This window comes from Glossina fuscipes, unplaced genomic scaffold (genome assembly GCF_014805625.2).
Source record: "Glossina fuscipes isolate IAEA_lab_2018 unplaced genomic scaffold, Yale_Gfus_2 0, whole genome shotgun sequence".
NCBI classification, from domain to species: Eukaryota; Metazoa; Arthropoda; class Insecta; order Diptera; family Glossinidae; genus Glossina; species Glossina fuscipes.
The window spans coordinates 14545473-14562638 of NW_023998414.1; the positions used below are offsets into that span (position 1 = coordinate 14545473).

A 17166-nucleotide genomic window follows, 5' to 3' on the forward strand; every position below is an offset into this window, starting at 1 on the left:
TCACCCAACTTAGGTCGCTTAAACTCAGTGCATCGGCATAATACCTCAATATTTTGTTAGACGTGGGCGTGTATCTGTTCATTGATCAGAAGCATTGCCACCCTGACATTGTGCTTATAGTTTCTTGTTTATTGTGAGCTTGCTTTTGGGCGGCTTATATCCGCTTTAAGTGGTAATCGTCGGTCGTACAGCTTTGTGTACAGAATTTTAAGTTCAAATCTGCTACAAATTGCGAGTTGTATCTCTAACGTTTAACCTATGTTGGTCACGGTCATGGTTCCGGACACAATAAGTTTCAGCTTATTCATTCACTTTTTGTTATCAAAGGCTATCGATTGCGACAAATAGCGGAGCGTGGAGTCCATTACATATATCCTGCCGTTAACATGCATGTAATTAGTAGGAATATGTATGCGTTATATATATATATATGTATTTGACGCAGTAGTTTAAGATTCGTCTTATATCGAACACACGTGCATTGTTTATTTTACTTTTCAATTGCGATTTTAAAAAATAATACAAACGTGATTTTGAAAAAGAGTTTTTTTAAGTGAAATAAAACAAAAATAATCAATAAAGTATTTTTTACGTTTTTATAGAAACGTTTTCAATACGCATCAGCCATTACTTCTAGCATTGTACAGAAAATAAATGTGTGGGTGGTCTTGTATTTTTTTTTTTGTTATGCAAGTCTGAGGTAGAAATCTGTAAAATGTGCCCCTAATCAGCAGCGCGCATGATCCGGCATCTCTACGTGCTAATGCTATCCCCCCCATCCCCGCACATACTCCGTCAACCACTCTCCTCCCGCGCCTTAGTGTTACTCTGCGAAGACTGGTTGCTATTGTTTCGCTTCTTTTGGAGGTACCTTAGTGGAGCCCTTTACTGGTTTCTATTACGTCTCCTTCCACACGCTGCCCTTCTCAGCGTCATAGTTCACGGAGCACCTTTGTCGCAAACTCATGTACACCATTTCAAACCTCCATACTGTCAATCATATTTCTCGGCTCGCTCGAATCTTGTACACCGAAATATGGCGTACTGAGCATCCTACTTTACATCGGCACAAAGAGGGTACAAAGTCGATCTGGTGTGCAGATACTTCCAGAGGCGCCCGAGGCCAGTCAGAAACTGTCTAAGGTAATAATTTAGCTCCCCATGCGTTCTTTCGACTCATTGCACTAGGTTTGGTAAAAGAGCGATCTGCGTTTCGCTGTTCTTTCCCAATGCTATTGCCCATACCCTCATCAAGAGAAGTCGTCCTTCTTCCCTTATGGCTCCCAGAGTCCGACTGTCTGCCTGATGCTGTTCGTGTGTGCGCCTGTGATTGTTGCATCAGGCGAAAGCGAAAGTTTCAAAACATCGTTTGCTGTATTGTACATTTATGTTTCAGAGAAGTGGACCAAGGATTAATCTCTGTGCAGTGAGAGATCTCCATAAGTCTATAATAAAGTTGAAGACTTCTTCGTCGAAGGATGCATCTCTCCATTTTGGATCGATGGTTTTGGGCCGACTACTTCCTCAACCATCTTTGACTTGAGTGTCAAGGACTATATCCTAGTAATCATTATTTGCATAGTTGTTACTCAGCGACCAGTTTGTTCTCGCCGCTAGACCATCGCTGACGAAGGTAACATCTATTTTTGACCATTTTCCAGCTTCGCGGAACCTATCTTCGTGCAAATGACTAAGAAATATCGCTTTCAACATCGCAAATGCTTGCATGGGTGTGTGTGTGTTGGAACGTTATAAAAAATAAATAAATACATATGTGTGCGCGTGAGATCGTACATGTTTACATAACCTTCGGCAAGCCGCTCGCTCAATTGCAACTGCGTTTGTTTTTTTTGATTTTTAGATCAAAAAACTATGTCTACCCTTGAGTTTTACAACAAGAACAATCCTTTAAGACTTGTTGCGCCTTATGCAGATGTAAGGGAGCACTTATGATGCACGAATTTTGAAAGAATTTTTAAAGTTGCTTTGCACATTAAGCGGTGCTCTGTGCTTCTGTCAGACAGTCAAACAAAATAATGTTAATTGTGTCTAAACTGGCGCTCAGTGTAGTCAAAGAATTTTGATGAAGAGCATTGCCCCGTTGGAATTTCAGGCCGTCAAAATCAGTTGTCGCCATAGAAGCGCGCTAGCAACGCATTTATGTATTTTTCTCTGGCTAGGGAGTCCGAGTCCATTACTTACGAATATTTCGTGATCAACAGCTTTGCAGTTACGGATCAAAATTTTATTTTTTCCTTAGATATCACGCATTGTATATCCACCTACTTCTGCCCTATATGCCGCAATAAGTAACAAAAATTGCATTAAAAGAAAGTTTCTTTTTTAATTTAAGGTTTAAGCTTTTCTATTTGCATGACTCGCCGAGTAGGCAAAGGATCTCGACGAATTACTTAATGGCCAAGGGCTCGAATCTCAAGTGTGGTAGTGTTTTCAATAAAGCCGATAGTCTTAGATGCTAGCACTTTAGGTTCTTAGAATTTAAGTCTTAGAATTTAAGTGTTCGAATTTATTTCTCTGGCTAAAATAATAATAATAATAAGATTTTCGAATAAATTCAAAATATGAAAGCTTTTAAGACGCTTTTATTTAAAAAACTTGTTTTTCCTTTTTACTATCAACCTTTGGGAAATTTTAGCTGAATACGATCACATGCATGAGGGACGCTTCAAAGCACAAGATGTTCTTGGTAAGCGAAAGATTCTAGAGTCTCTTACAGCACGTGCAGCACGTCTGTCTAATGGAATTTATATTGGAATCTAAAATCTGTTCGAAGTCGGTAAATGGGTGAGGCTTGCGAACAATATGTAAAGAAGAACTTGAAAATAATAAAATTGTTGAGTTAAAGTTCGGCACAGACAGGTAGGTCTAGTAGCTTCAGCGATAGAGCTGCGGAATATTCCCCAAGGCTATATAATAGACCAGGCAAAACACGGTGGCGATCGATTAGAGTTGGTCCGTTCGTCAGTTGCAATAAATAGTAGAAGGTAAAATTGATGGCGTATCCGGTACGAAAGGATAGATATTAAATCGATAGTTTCATTTACTGCATTTAGAAAAAGAGCTCAGAGACCAATTTTTATATACGTTTATGTGTCCGTCGGTTCGCCATCTATTGCCAATCTGTTGCAACAATTGCTAAAGAAAGGCGAAGTACTGCAGATGTCTTTTTGATAGTTCACGTAGCTCGAAATTAAAAATAGAAAAAGTCAACTGGAAAAAAAGGAAGTTCTAGTTGGCCAGGGCCAAAGTATGCGATGGACGTATGTTTGCCGAACATATCGGCGCTTCAAATCAAACGATTTCCGAATTTGACTTGCCTTGAGTAATAACAAAAATATACTATTTAAAGTCGTAATCGTAACGCCAAGAGCCGGAGAGAGGCACAGTTAGTTAGTAGCGTCAGTTAGCGTGCGAGAGTGTGAATTGGGTTAATTGTATGAATATGTAACTTCTGAACCCTTCTGAAAGCTCAAAGCCTTTGAAGCTTGCGTATATTGTCATCAGTAATCCAAATTGCCCAAGTAACATAAAGCTAAACGATCGGAATAACTTTTGTACAGAGTACGTGAATGTCTAGGTACCTGTGACTCAGTAGCTAGAGTGTTTACGTAACTTTCCTCCTATACGCCTAAGAGGTAACATCATCTTGCGTTTGCTACCAATGGAGTCGTTTTTCTAAATTCATATTACATTATGTTATGTGGAGGTTCACTGTATAAATATATCCTTTGTGCAACTTACTGTCGTTGCAGGCCGAAGTTTTGAACCTACAAGGAAGGATAAATTAGAAGTCATAATCATCCGTAAGGACTTTTGAAAACTTTATTTATAAAAAAAAAGTGGCATTGATTTGAACATTTTTTTTTGTTTTTGCTGCAAAAACAAATTACATAAAATCAACAAATTATAATTTGAATGCATCCGGATAAAAGTTGAGACAGTCTGCGGTACAGTAGCTCGGACAATACGATTTCGAGAAAAAAAACTTTAAAACTTTAAATTTTAAGATGTGATTGATTCGCCATTAATCTACGCTACTTGTAGCGTACAATTGGCTTATTAGCCGTAACTATTTCCACCGAGATGACAGGGCTATGCTTAAGGGGCTGAATCATTATAGCGGACTAAAAACGTTTTTCTACGATTTTCCTTTTGGAAGGGGAAAAAAATAATTGAATAAAAAAATTCGAGAAAGATATCAAGCATTTAAGTATCAAAAAAAAAAAAAAAAATCCGACAATACCGCAGCCGTTCGTGTGAGTCATCTTTTATTATAGCGGTTCTGCGGTCCAGAGCGATAGATAGATTAAAAACAAAATTGAAAGTCCATCTAATCTACATATTGATAGTTGCAGAAGCTCGTAAAAATTTTCACCACTACTGACTCTCATATGATTGGCGGCAAGTATTCGAACGAAAAAAGTTCAATTTTTTGACTTGAAAGAAAGGCATTCTCTTCAGGTCTTATTATTAACTTGGAGAGAGAATAAAATCCTAAGACTAAAGTCTTAAAATTTTAGGCATCTAAGTCGGCTGAAGACTTTATTGAAAGCTCTGTCACACTTGAGACTTGATCCCACAACCATTGAATAGTGGGACCCTTCGCCCAATCAGCCGCTCATTCCTTAGTTAATAAATGTGATTTTAAAAGTAGTGTCGAAAATTCGAATAGGAAAATAATCAAAAAAATGCGAGATGTCTCGTGGGACGTTTTGTAAAATCACGGTCCGCCAACAGCGCATTTGAAGTTTTGAATTCTAAAATTATTATTATTTCTATTTTAGTGTGCAATCCAAGAACAACAAAGTTGGTTCTTTATGTTGCGTTATCCTCTTCCTCGTTCTCATTCCTCTGAGATTTTATATTCGGAAGTGTTTGCCTTGTTGTTGTACTCTCGAAATAAGAATAGCCCACGTATAGTTGTATATGTGTCTCGAAATGGCGGGCAAAACGGTAAGAAAGTAAAAGAAAAAATATTCTGGAGCCGAAGTCATAATCAATACGATGAGACTGAGACTGGCTTGGGCCCTCCTTAAAGTTTTTCTTATGAGGTTTTTTTTTTTTTTGAGACAGGCCAAATTAGTCGGGGCGCTCGAAAATTCCTGCGGTTGCATGATTATGTTCGGAAATTACGGGTTTTGGACCATTTCGTTCACCAAACCCCCTTTCATGTCGTTTTCGCAAAACTAGATGGTATTACTTCTTAAAGACGATAACGTGGCTAAAAAATCGTTTATTCATATCATATTTATTGGTTGCTAAGGGCTCGTGAGGCAAGGTGATATCTATTACAACAAGGCAGTTTAATGTAATTTTTTTTTTTTTTTTTTTGAATTTGTTTCAAGAAAGATCTTACAAAGATCTTGTCATCCTTAAAAACGTGATCATAAATCAACTAACACAGCGGTCCCAATAATATCAATTACATCAATAGTTATTTAATAAATAATCATTTAATGTTAGAATTATACAAAATTAAGAAAAAAAAAAATAAATACAATCTATTCTACTCAATGTAGAAAACGAAATGATGCGCATTTGAAATTTTATGCAGTAAACACCGTAAGGCATTTGATAACAGTTACAGATTAGTAACAAAAAATATATTTAAATTAAAATCAACAAATGAAAAGTTGACCAGATGTTTTCGTTGGCAAGGAGAGTGGGAAAGTGATGGAAAGAGCGAGAGGAAGGAAGTAAGAAAAGGTATGTAATGTAGACAAATAGAAATTTAAAACGAATACCGGTTAAGTAAGAATTTTGTATATTTTTCTCAACTAGATTTCTATGCAAATTAGTTGACAAAACTGCGGCACTAGCAACACCACCACCAGCACTAGCACCACCACCAGCACTAGTAGTAGCAGCAGCAACAGCAACAGCAGCAACAACGGTTGACAATAACAAACACCAACGCAAAATGACTTTATGAATATTATGAAGTAAAAATTACAACTACCCTGTCTTCTCTGTGGGATCGAAATTGTACACTGAAATGGAAATTAATCAAAGAAAATTGACTTTACTCACACTTTTATACAGTAATAATAATAATGATAATAATGATAACATTACAGGAACCTAAGTTCATTAAGGATATAAGGGCAAATTTCAAATCCTATATCTGGTCACTTACATATGGTCACTTGTAACTTTCACATACGTATATGTCTGAATATATTTTATATATATCAATATATGTTTATATATATATATATATATATATATATATTAATAAATGTTTATATGTATTAATATTATAATTCTCGTTGGTATTAACGTGAAGTGCGTTGTGTTTGGTTATAATAAGGGACTTGTGAGTGCAAGCCAAGCCGAACACCGCTCGTGTCAACTGAATATACAAAACCGATAAAAACTCGATCGAAACCAGTGAGTAGATCAGTTCAACTTTAGGCAAGAGTTTAGATGCTGGTTGCTAATCAATAATTAAAACGCATGCAAAATTCGATTTATTCAACAAAACACAAAAAATATAAAATAAATTAAAACTAAGTGAAAATAAATTCAATCAACAGATTATAAATAAATTCATTTATTTATTTTTCCTTTTTCTTTTTCCTAAATAAAATATCCTGCTTACATCAAATGCTCGTTTGGAACGATAATCAAGACACTAACTTTAAATTTTGCTGAAATTCAAATGCAATAATAATAATAACAACAACAACAACAACAGCAACAACCCAATAGCGTTACCACCAAATTAATTTCATTTAAACCTGTCTTTATAAAAGTTTAATAAAAGAAACTTTTTTTGCTTTTTATTTGCAAAAAAAAAAAAAAACAAAAAAAATTAAGTGCAACTTTTCGCTGTGATTTACTTTTAAAAAAAAAGAAAATTCTTTTAAGACTTTTTTCTTTTTTGTGTGATAATGGTTACAAGTGGCACGGAAAACAACTTAATTGCAAATACAACAAATTCAGCGACATATCTATCCAATACCGTCAAGGGTCGGACATCATGGAACATCAAAACGACGACTTTGGCTAAAAAGACAATTAATCGTATACGCGGCATCGTCGAATCATTGAAAATCTCTCCAAATCCTGAAAAACCAATGATACCGCTAACTATTGGTAAGTCCATGAGTCCATCAAGCGTCTACGTCGAGTACGTGGAAAAATATAAAAAACACAGAAGAGTGCTAAGTGAGAAAAGAAAATTAATACGAAGATGAAAACTTTCCTTGAATGTGTTGCTTAACCAACTGTCTAAGAGACATAATAGAGAAATGCTTTTCTAAGTCAAGAACGATGAGTCATTTTCGAAATATTTTCCTTTGAAGATGTGATGGAAGGCAAAAGAGATGATTAAACTTGTAAAAGATATAGAATGATTTTGTAATTCATTGACAAAAGATTTCTTTTCTATGCCGTACTATGCCGCAATACTCAGCGTTATATTTCCGATATCCTTGTTACGCATTAGCTCCGGATAGTGGGAACTGAGAGAGAGAAAACTGTATCTGTACATGCTACACTTAGATATTTCACACAACGTATGCAGCAATCGAGCTATCAGTTTTCGTATTGTACCTTCCGCGCACCGGCTTTGTGCCGGTTCGTTTCTTTAATGCTAAACGATTTTTAAACATATCGATTAAAACTTAATTTAAAATTGTTTCAAATACCTAAAAATGTGAAATCAATTTGAATAACTGTTTAATAAAATCGAGGCTGTTTTCAGTCAACAACAATGCCAACTCCATCGAAATCATAGATTAGTGTAAACAGTATTCAAACAAACAACGCCTTATTCAATAAATTCATAGGATGATATGTAAATGTTGCCTATAACTTATGAAATAATTGCTGGAATGTCATGAAATTTTTATACGTTTCGTTTGAATGCTTGCATTATTTAAAATAACGTATGGATTCGTCAATAATTATCCCACGTCTGTATATCATCATCCTACGAGGTTATCGAGCTTATCAATAACTTTTTTCATAATTTTCCTCTTGATTAGACAAGATGGAAATCATGGCTCGCGCACTTCGGTTTTATAAAAGTCAATAATACAGGTTTCTACTTAGTTAGACAGGATCCCAAAAACACCCACCTAACTTCTTTGAAATTCAAAACTATTTTACATTGGTTTTTTAAATCGATTTATTTCGGTTTTTTGGCATCCCTACATTTTTTAACCTCAATTTTTGAGATCGACTTCTCCATTCATAGGCATTTATAAGAATTACATACAAGTAGATCTTAGAAAGATTGCATCTGTTCCTGCACTGTAAAATTGTCATTGGTCCAATTAAGACTAGTTTCTAATCTGATACAGATTTGCACTAAATAGAATGAGCATTTTATGAGTCGTCGAATATCGACAAGCCTCCATTCCATTGAAAATATCCAACATTTCTTATAATATCTTTTGGCGTTTCTACTTCTCTAAGTTTACCAATTACTAATTATAAGTTACCTCCTATGCCATTTTCGAAACAGCATAGGCCCGAATTTATCATTGAAGCAAGTTAGAAGAGCCCAATGTCTCCGGCGAAATGCTTTAACAGGATTCAATTCAGTTAGTAACAAACTCAAGTTATCAACGAAGCGGATGCTTATTAGAGAACAAGTTAAGAAAATACGTTAACGTCACCGGGCACCACTTCACTTAATACAATAACTCGTATAAAGACATTTCAAAATAAGACGGTTATATGCAAAATTGGCCAAAAAAGCGGTCTGATCCGGAGAAATCCCCAATAGCTGTCGTCCTTGTGCCAAGACATGCCCATGTGCCAAATACCATCCAAATATCTTAAAAATTGCAAACTACCAGTTGAGCACGAAAATATATGGACAGGCAGGCTCAGAATCACTTCCTGAATCGATCTAAATTGGATAAATTCTCAGGGCATATTTACTCCGGCACATATTTTTACTTGAACAGTAGATATTTTGAATGGAAAATCGCTTTTTGTGGATTTTTTCCCTGTTTGTGCCCTTCTTTGTGAATTTTTGCACACCACAAACTTATATCACATATTTTTTAAGAATTTTGCAAATAGTAAGCAACCCGTTTATTTTTACATCGTAAATAACTAAGTGAAGCGAATATAAAGAGCTCTCAAAATCATAATGAAAGTTAAAGGCGGTGCCAATAATTTCAAGCATCTTAAGAATCGTTTATGTAACGAGACGTGGAGTTGTCGTATTAGCAGCCACTCGAGTGCTTGTTCTTCTTCTTTTTTTTTTTTCTTTACTTTTATGAGTGAAAATTCGGTTATAGATTTCTTTATATGACGTCAGTCGCACTTTATCAAATCAAGAACATATACACTTTCGTACTTTTAGGTACACATACGCTTTGGTATTCTTATACAGGCGTATATATATGATAAAAGAAATATATACTTATATATATATATATATATATCCAAAGATGAGGTAATGTGAACAAATGTAATTTGATTTCGTTTCATCGTTTTTATCAGTTCATATTGTAACTACTAAGCTTTGTGTTTGTCAAATGCTTCAACAAATTTATTTTTCCTAATTAAAATATAATACTTGTGTACTGTAGGAATAATTGATATTTACATATGGTCGAGTACAGTATATTCGCACATGAGTGAGGAGATTAACTAAATTATTGCCCATCCCTGGCTACTATTGCTTTTTCCCAACTCTCATGCAATTTTCAAGTGACATTTCCTAAAAATGTCCCGTCTTTTGAGTCAATCTCCAAAAGAGTCCATAATTAAATTTGAACAACCAATAAGTCCTCAATTGAAGCTGAATGGAATGAGCACCGTTCGCTAATATAGCGGAGGCGGCAGGAGGCTCCTAGTCGGAAATGTAAACATTTCCTAAGCGACTTCCATTGCGTCAATCATTATTGATAGTGATGGCTTCTTAGTTATGGTTTCATATGTTTGGAGCAAGCCATAGTGATTTAGCTTTATCGCCGATGTTAATGGTTCGTGTCCTAACAGATCCATTGCTCATCGCCCGTAAGGAGTTAGCAGCACTGTCCTTCAAATAAGCAAAGTAATTGAAGTTTCCCGAAAATTGGACTTTTTCTAGCACAGAGCATAAAGAAGCCATAATTTTTTACCGTATAGTACTGCCTACAATCTCTTTTAGAACTAATTTATGCTCTTAGTAAAAAATATTAAAGACTCATCCCTAATTCTAATTTACACAGCTTGGATAGCTTTTTATTTTGCGGGTCAAGAATACCAAACTTTTGTACGACACGAACTTTCACATTAGGTACAATAAATGAAGCCATCGCCCGCGGTAAATCAATCCTTTGTTACATCCAAAATTTGATGAAAAATTAGTTTCCTAATCCCCTAATTTATATTCACTTTTTTACTAAATTTCGCTTTGTACAGTATATTTAAAAACTCCGACCATAGGGATTCGCAAATATGACCTTTCCACTCTATAACATTTTTTAAAAGTTTCGGTAGATATACGCTCAACTCTCTTTTTTCCACGACAAATGCGTTTCTTAGCACACCGTGCAAAAAAAATCGCATGTGACATATTCTAAATGTGGGAATATTTTCCACAACTATTAAAAATCGTGAAAGATGAAAAAACTGTCAATGTTTACACAAAAAGCCATGCCAAAAACATATTTATCAAACAAAAAAAAAAAAAAAAAATCCATTTTTACCACAAAAGAATGAAGGGATTTGTACAGTGAAAATCGAGTCCAGAGGTACAACATACAAAAATTTAAATCGAAATTAAGAACAAAAATCAATTTTGCAACCATTCATCGCTACTTGAGAACAAGCGTCCACGTTGATTACGGTCTGAACTAAAACTGCTATCATCAACTGATATGCCAGTTATGTGTAGCACAACTACTGGGTTTGACTGGAATGAAGAATGATCACAAAATTCGGGTATTGCCCGTAGTAAATCCAGCCGCTAACATATGTGTGGGCATAAGCCGAATAACCTCTAATCACGGTATTCCTACAACTGTATTTTGTCGCTGTATGCATAAGTTTCTACAAGACCTAATCGAAATTCGAATAAAATGAAATTTTTCGTGTAAATTCGTGTAATTCGTGTAAAACAGTGTATTTGTTCTTGTTGTTATTTGAATTCGTGTAAAGGAAGAGCTGTGTGTATATAATAAATGGCAATAAATTCTTACTTGCTTCGACATAAGGATTTCATGTGCACCTGCTTCATCATCACACTCGATATCAAGGCAGTTTTCTTCTACATAAAAATCGCTATCGATACTCTAACTACTTAGTTGCTAATCTGTTCTTAATGATTATATTGTATTAAGGAAAGTATTTGTGTGTCGAATCAAGAAATATATTCCGCGAAAACAGCCATGGGAGATAAATAGATAACGTGTCTTGTGCAATATCTCACGGATGATGCGAGAAATTGCATAAAATAGATTAAATTTACAATACATGTTTGCCAACACACGATGCCAACTATAGTTAAGTTATTTCTACAGTATATAACTGTTATTTTAGTAAGCAAAATATATTCGCAGGCCTATAGAATATTTATAGAAACGTTTACCGAACTAGAATGCTCCAATGCGAAGTAATAAAAACAATGAAACGAAATCAAATTAGTTCTTATACCTATCGTCGAAGGATGAGAGGTGTATTCATTTTGTTGAAGCGTTTGCCACGGCCAGAAGGAAACTTCAGAGACCCTACAAAGTATACATATTCTTGATCAGCATCAAATTCTGAATCGATTTAGCCATATCCGTCTGGTTGTCAGTTCATCTTTATACGCAAAACTGAAGCTATCGCTATCAAATTTAGCAAAAATATTTGCAGATATCTATTGAAAATGGACTAAACCGATCGGAAGGCATGTCTGCAGTACTACGTAAAATGAGGATAACTCGGTTCGTGAAAAGGAATAAAAAATTGTTTTTTTGCTTATTACTCGCAAACTACTGCAAATCAATCTACAAAAATTCGAACTCATATTCTATGGGCAATGCTGTAGTACTTCTAAAAAAATTGCAAAAAAAATTTGGCAACGCCCACTTAATTTTATATCGAGCCATATTTTCATTTTTCTTTTCAAAGCATTAATATATAGAGCATAGAAGCAAGCAAGCAAGCAAGCTTCAGTCACCGCATTACGCATATAAATTGTTGGCTAGTTTCAGATTCGGAATACGCCAAAGCGTGTCCGTCCGTTTATCTATCCGTCTTCGCAATTGTTTAGTATTTTCCGCAACGATGAAGATATCACCCATAAACTTGCAAAAGAATTTAAAAATCACCCAAAACTTTTCAAAAGGTCATCCCTACAACACCCTCACGTCTTTGTAACATAAACTGTGAACACCGCCGCTTCGGGTTTTTTGATTGTTCCTCATAAAGTACAGCAAATACATTGTGTAAATTTTTACTTTTATTCTGGAAATAACACAAGGCACCCGCGTCCACCCAATATAAAAATCTAGGGTCACGGTGACGGCCGAATATAATTTTTTCACCATGGTGTGTATAATTGATAAAATGTGACGTCATATCAAGAAATCATCATGAGATTTATTTTCCAAACAAATAACGAGAGTAAAAGAGCAAGCTGCCAACATAACAGCTTCAGACATTTCTGTCGTGCTAACAGAGTCACCAAAATACGGTTTACCTCACAACCTGACATTGTGTCTACATTGTGTGTTGAAAAATATATATTTATTATAAGGGAATGTTATATTTCGATCCGTATATTTTTGTTGTACAAAGCAAGCAAAGTATGAAAAGATTATCAACGGACTTTAACGATGAGGTCCTTTCAAGTAATTTTAATCCAAGCACAACCCATAAATCAAAAAATTCTCTTTAACTCGAAATCTGGACAACTGATTAAGCAGGGTAGTGGCCCGACACAAAAACAAAATATGGTTAAGTGAGTTTAATTAACAATTCGATGAGAGATAATTTAGATCATCACTGACTATCCAGAAAGAGTTCGCTTAAAAATTCAGAGCAGATAAGGCACAGGATCGACACTTTAGCAAGTGGGTGTGATATGTCTTTGACTATTGGAACCTAGTATAGAAGTCCATGAAAATCGGAGGGTACAATAATATTTAAGTGGAATCAAACTTCTCTGCATAACTCTTAATTCCAAAAATCCGTACATTCAAAACCGATCTGTTCGTTCTGGCTTAATCATATCTCATTCTCTTGTCTTCTCTAATCTTGTATTGCCCTAATTTTAGAAGGTCTTTGCGATGCAATTATTATCATAATTGCATTCATTTCAACCGGCTTGCTAAGACTGATAGTGTAGCATGTGGAAAAGTCGGCTTACAAATCTTACTTTTATTTTTATTGAAAACACAAAAGCATCTCATCCATCGTTAGCGTTTTTCCAATTATATTCTTCAAGGTGTCTCCTGGAATAGCCATCGGAGCCAATGTACTCTTAATTAAATATTGTTTAATATAAAGTTTTAAGTTTTTTTCAACGCTTTGATTAAATAAGAAAAAACTGAATTTTTTTTATATTAATCCAGTTTATTTTATGATTGTAGTTATTATTAACAGTGGTTTGAATGGCATCGGAAGAAAGCTTTAGGCAAACACTTTTACATATAGTTAATAAATAACACACCTTCTAATTTCCACCAATCAGCAAAGAACGCACATACACACGGAGACAAAGACAACGGAGAGCGAGAGAGATTGATCTATGGCATCTGTGCTCTTGCATACATTTCAATATCTTTAAAAGTTAAAGATTTCGAATTTAAAAAGAAAAACATGCTTCAATTAATGAAATTTGATTATTGGTGGCACTGTTCTTGTCTATGATACATGAAAACATACATGTTGCTTAAAGCTCGCCGTAAGACACACTTCTATTATAAATTTTTAACATTTGCATAGAATATATATATATATATATAAACAATATATATATATATATATATATATATATAAACAACGGCAACAACAACAACCGCAACAATATGATTTGTTTAGAGAATTGTGCATTTGCATAAAATGTTGTTTCACCTGTTGTCACTAAAATCGTACGATTGCGTTCGCATATGATATCTTATAAAAGCCGGTTACTTGTTTTTTCTTTTATTACTTTTTTTACTCATTCTTTTGTTGTTGTTTTGTCTGTTTAAGATTTAATATAAAATCGATAATGTGCGCAGTTTAAACAACATTTAGCCCTTAAACCATCTTACGTTTCAAATGCCTGTCGTTATATAATATAGTTATAAAGATTTAAATTTCAAATAATTTTCTTCATAAAGATACGAAAAGATAAAAAAAATAAAAATAAATAAATAAATAAAAAATAAATATTACGAAATGACCAAAGTAATATTAACAGCCAATCGTTATAAAACATACGCACATGTGTATGTATCTAAATTAATTGCTTAAATATCTTTTAGATTTCATTTTATTTTTATTAGATTTAATAAATATTTAATTAATTAATAAATTCATTAACTTTTAGCAAAGAGATCATTGTTTGAGAAACGTGTCCTGGTTGTGAGTGTGACATGTGTGTGTATATAGATATATAAGATTCGTCAATCCGTCTGGTTTTGTTCTTCTCATTTTATTAAATTTTATTCATTGCTTGTATCAATTTTTGTTTAATAATTTTCTCTTATTTACTTTAGGTGATCCAACTACATTTGGAAATCTTAAGGCCTCGTCAGAGACAATGAAGGCTGTGTTGGAGGCTGTTGAGAGTGGCAAATACAATGGCTATGCTCATAGTCAGGGTCATGAGGCCGCTCGTCGTGCCATTGCTAAATATAGTGCTCATCAGAGTTCGGAAGAAATCAAGACAGAAAATATTTTCATTACTAGCGGTTGTTCATCGGCCCTGGAATATTGCATATTAGCTTTAGCAGAACGTGGACAGAATGTTCTATTACCACGTCCTGGTTTCTGTTTATATCAAACTTTAGTCGAAGGCCTAAACATTGAGGTTCGCTATTATGACTTGTTGCCCGAGAAGCAATGGCAAGCCGATCTTCAACAATTGGAATCAATGATTGATGATAATACGGCCGCTTTATTAATAAATAATCCTAGTAATCCGTGCGGTAGTGTATTTAGCAAAGAACACTTAGAAAATATATTAAACATCTGCGAGAAATACTATCTACCTATAATAGCCGACGAGGTATGCTAACCAGATGGACTATTATTTATGTGCTTTTGTCTTTGCGTTTTATTTGATTCACGTTATTATTTTTTTTATTACTTTTCATAGATTTATGAGCATTTCGTATTTCCCGGTTCGCAGCATATAGCGGTTAGCAGCTTGTCTCGTAACGTGCCGGTACTTTCATGTGGCGGTTTAACGAAACGCTTCTTAGTGCCCGGGTGGCGTACTGGTTGGATTATTGTACATGATCGTGGAAATCGTTTAGTCGAAGTGACTGCCGGCCTACGTAACATGTGTTGTCGTATTTTAGGTTCGAATACTTTAGTTCAAGGTGCCATACCTGCTATACTAGAGAACACTCCGCAGGTCTATTTCGATGAGGTTATAGATATTTTACATGAAAATGCTAAGCTTACGTACAATATGCTAAAGCAAATACGCGGTCTTAATCCTATTATGCCTAATGGGGCCATGTACATGATGGTTGGTGTGAATATTGATAAATTTCCTGAATTCAAAGATGATTTACATTTTGTTCAAGAAATGGTTAATGAACAGAGTGTCTTTTGTTTGCCGGGCAGCTGCTTTGAGTATCCGAATTACATGCGCATTGTGTTAACAGTGCCTCGCGAAATGCTCGAGGAGGCTTGTTCACGCATAACTCAATTCTGTGAAGCTCACTACAAAGTTGACAACAGCATCATTGAAAGCAACTTATTAAACGAAACGTACTGAGTTAAGCGCAAAAAAATGTTATTATTTCTAGTGTAGCATATAGCGTGTGTAGATATATTCTCTTGTTCTTCTAACTTTTATTTCACGCATTTATTATCATTGTAGTCGCCTGGTCAATAATTTCAATTAAGGACACTTAATATGAAATTTAAAATAAATTCTAAAAATAAATTTTTTTAATATTCACTTTTATGCTTACCATGCCTAGCATACGCGACGTCGTGGCAAGCCGGCAAATGTAAGCCACCGCTGGTACTTGCCTTTTCTCCAACTAACTAAAACATATATTTGACGGCAAACGCAATTTGTCACGTAAAAGTAAGACTTTCATAGCCTAACTGTGACCCTGTTCTGTTGGCAGCCATTTAAACGTTTGCGCTTTCGTTCCCGTTATCTTAAAACATCCTCCATATGACGTGACTTAATATATATGTGTGTACATTTGCGAAGAAAACCAAAAAAAAGAAGAAAAAAATCCAAAGATGAGGTAACGTGAGCAATTGCAATTTGACTTGGTTTCGTCGTTTTTATTAGCTCATGTTCTGAATTTTGTACCTGTGCAACGCCTCAATAAATTTATTTTCGTAGTTAGAAAACTTATACTGTAGGAAATGATTGATATATATTTAATATTGTATATTTGCATTCACACATATTTCAAATATTTAATAAAATTCTCTACGCCTCACTGAAAAGTTTGCACGTTGCATAGCACGTTACCAATTTATTGCATATGCTTGTTCCCCCAGTATATATTACAGACCAACGCACCAGAATTTTCTTAATTCAAATATAATGTAAATGTAATAAAATACACAAAATAATTGTGATATCAGATGTTCACTCTCAATCTTAATTTTTCCAAATCGGCATACTCCGACACGAGACAAGAATATCAAATTCCCGCGCTTCCAAACAACACGCTTGCCGTTGAGTTCAACAAATAACGTCTTTGGTCAATGCAATCACGATCTATGGTATACATATAAATATATATATATATATATATATATATATGCGTGCGTGGTTACGTGTGTGACTTCATTTTAACTATATTGTGCTATTGATAACGCCACATCACCTCTTGTTTCGTTTGCATCGCCATAGAGATTTCAAATGTATCTGTTTTGTCATCTACTGTCCGACATCATGTATCAACATCCTGACCACTTCCTTCGAGGTAGACCGCTTCTAATGATTATAACTCGGTAAGCCCTACGTCGTTTCTTGCTTGCTGATGCTGTTTGCTATTCCACAAAACCTCTTTTTCC

At 34.8% G+C, this 17166-nt stretch overlaps 1 protein-coding gene across 1 annotated transcript; it reads left to right on the forward strand.

Annotated features, from left to right (window-relative positions):
• Positions 1 to 6834: 6834 nt before the first annotated feature.
• Positions 6835 to 16081, forward strand: LOC119633236 (tyrosine aminotransferase). The gene is made up of 3 exons (XM_038026681.1): positions 6835 to 7119; positions 14664 to 15175; positions 15266 to 16081. Exons 1-3 carry the CDS (start codon positions 6915 to 6917, stop codon positions 15893 to 15895), a joined length of 1347 nt encoding a protein of 448 aa, XP_037882609.1. The 5' UTR covers positions 6835 to 6914; the 3' UTR covers positions 15896 to 16081.
• The last annotated feature ends 1085 nt before the right edge of the window (positions 16082 to 17166 follow it).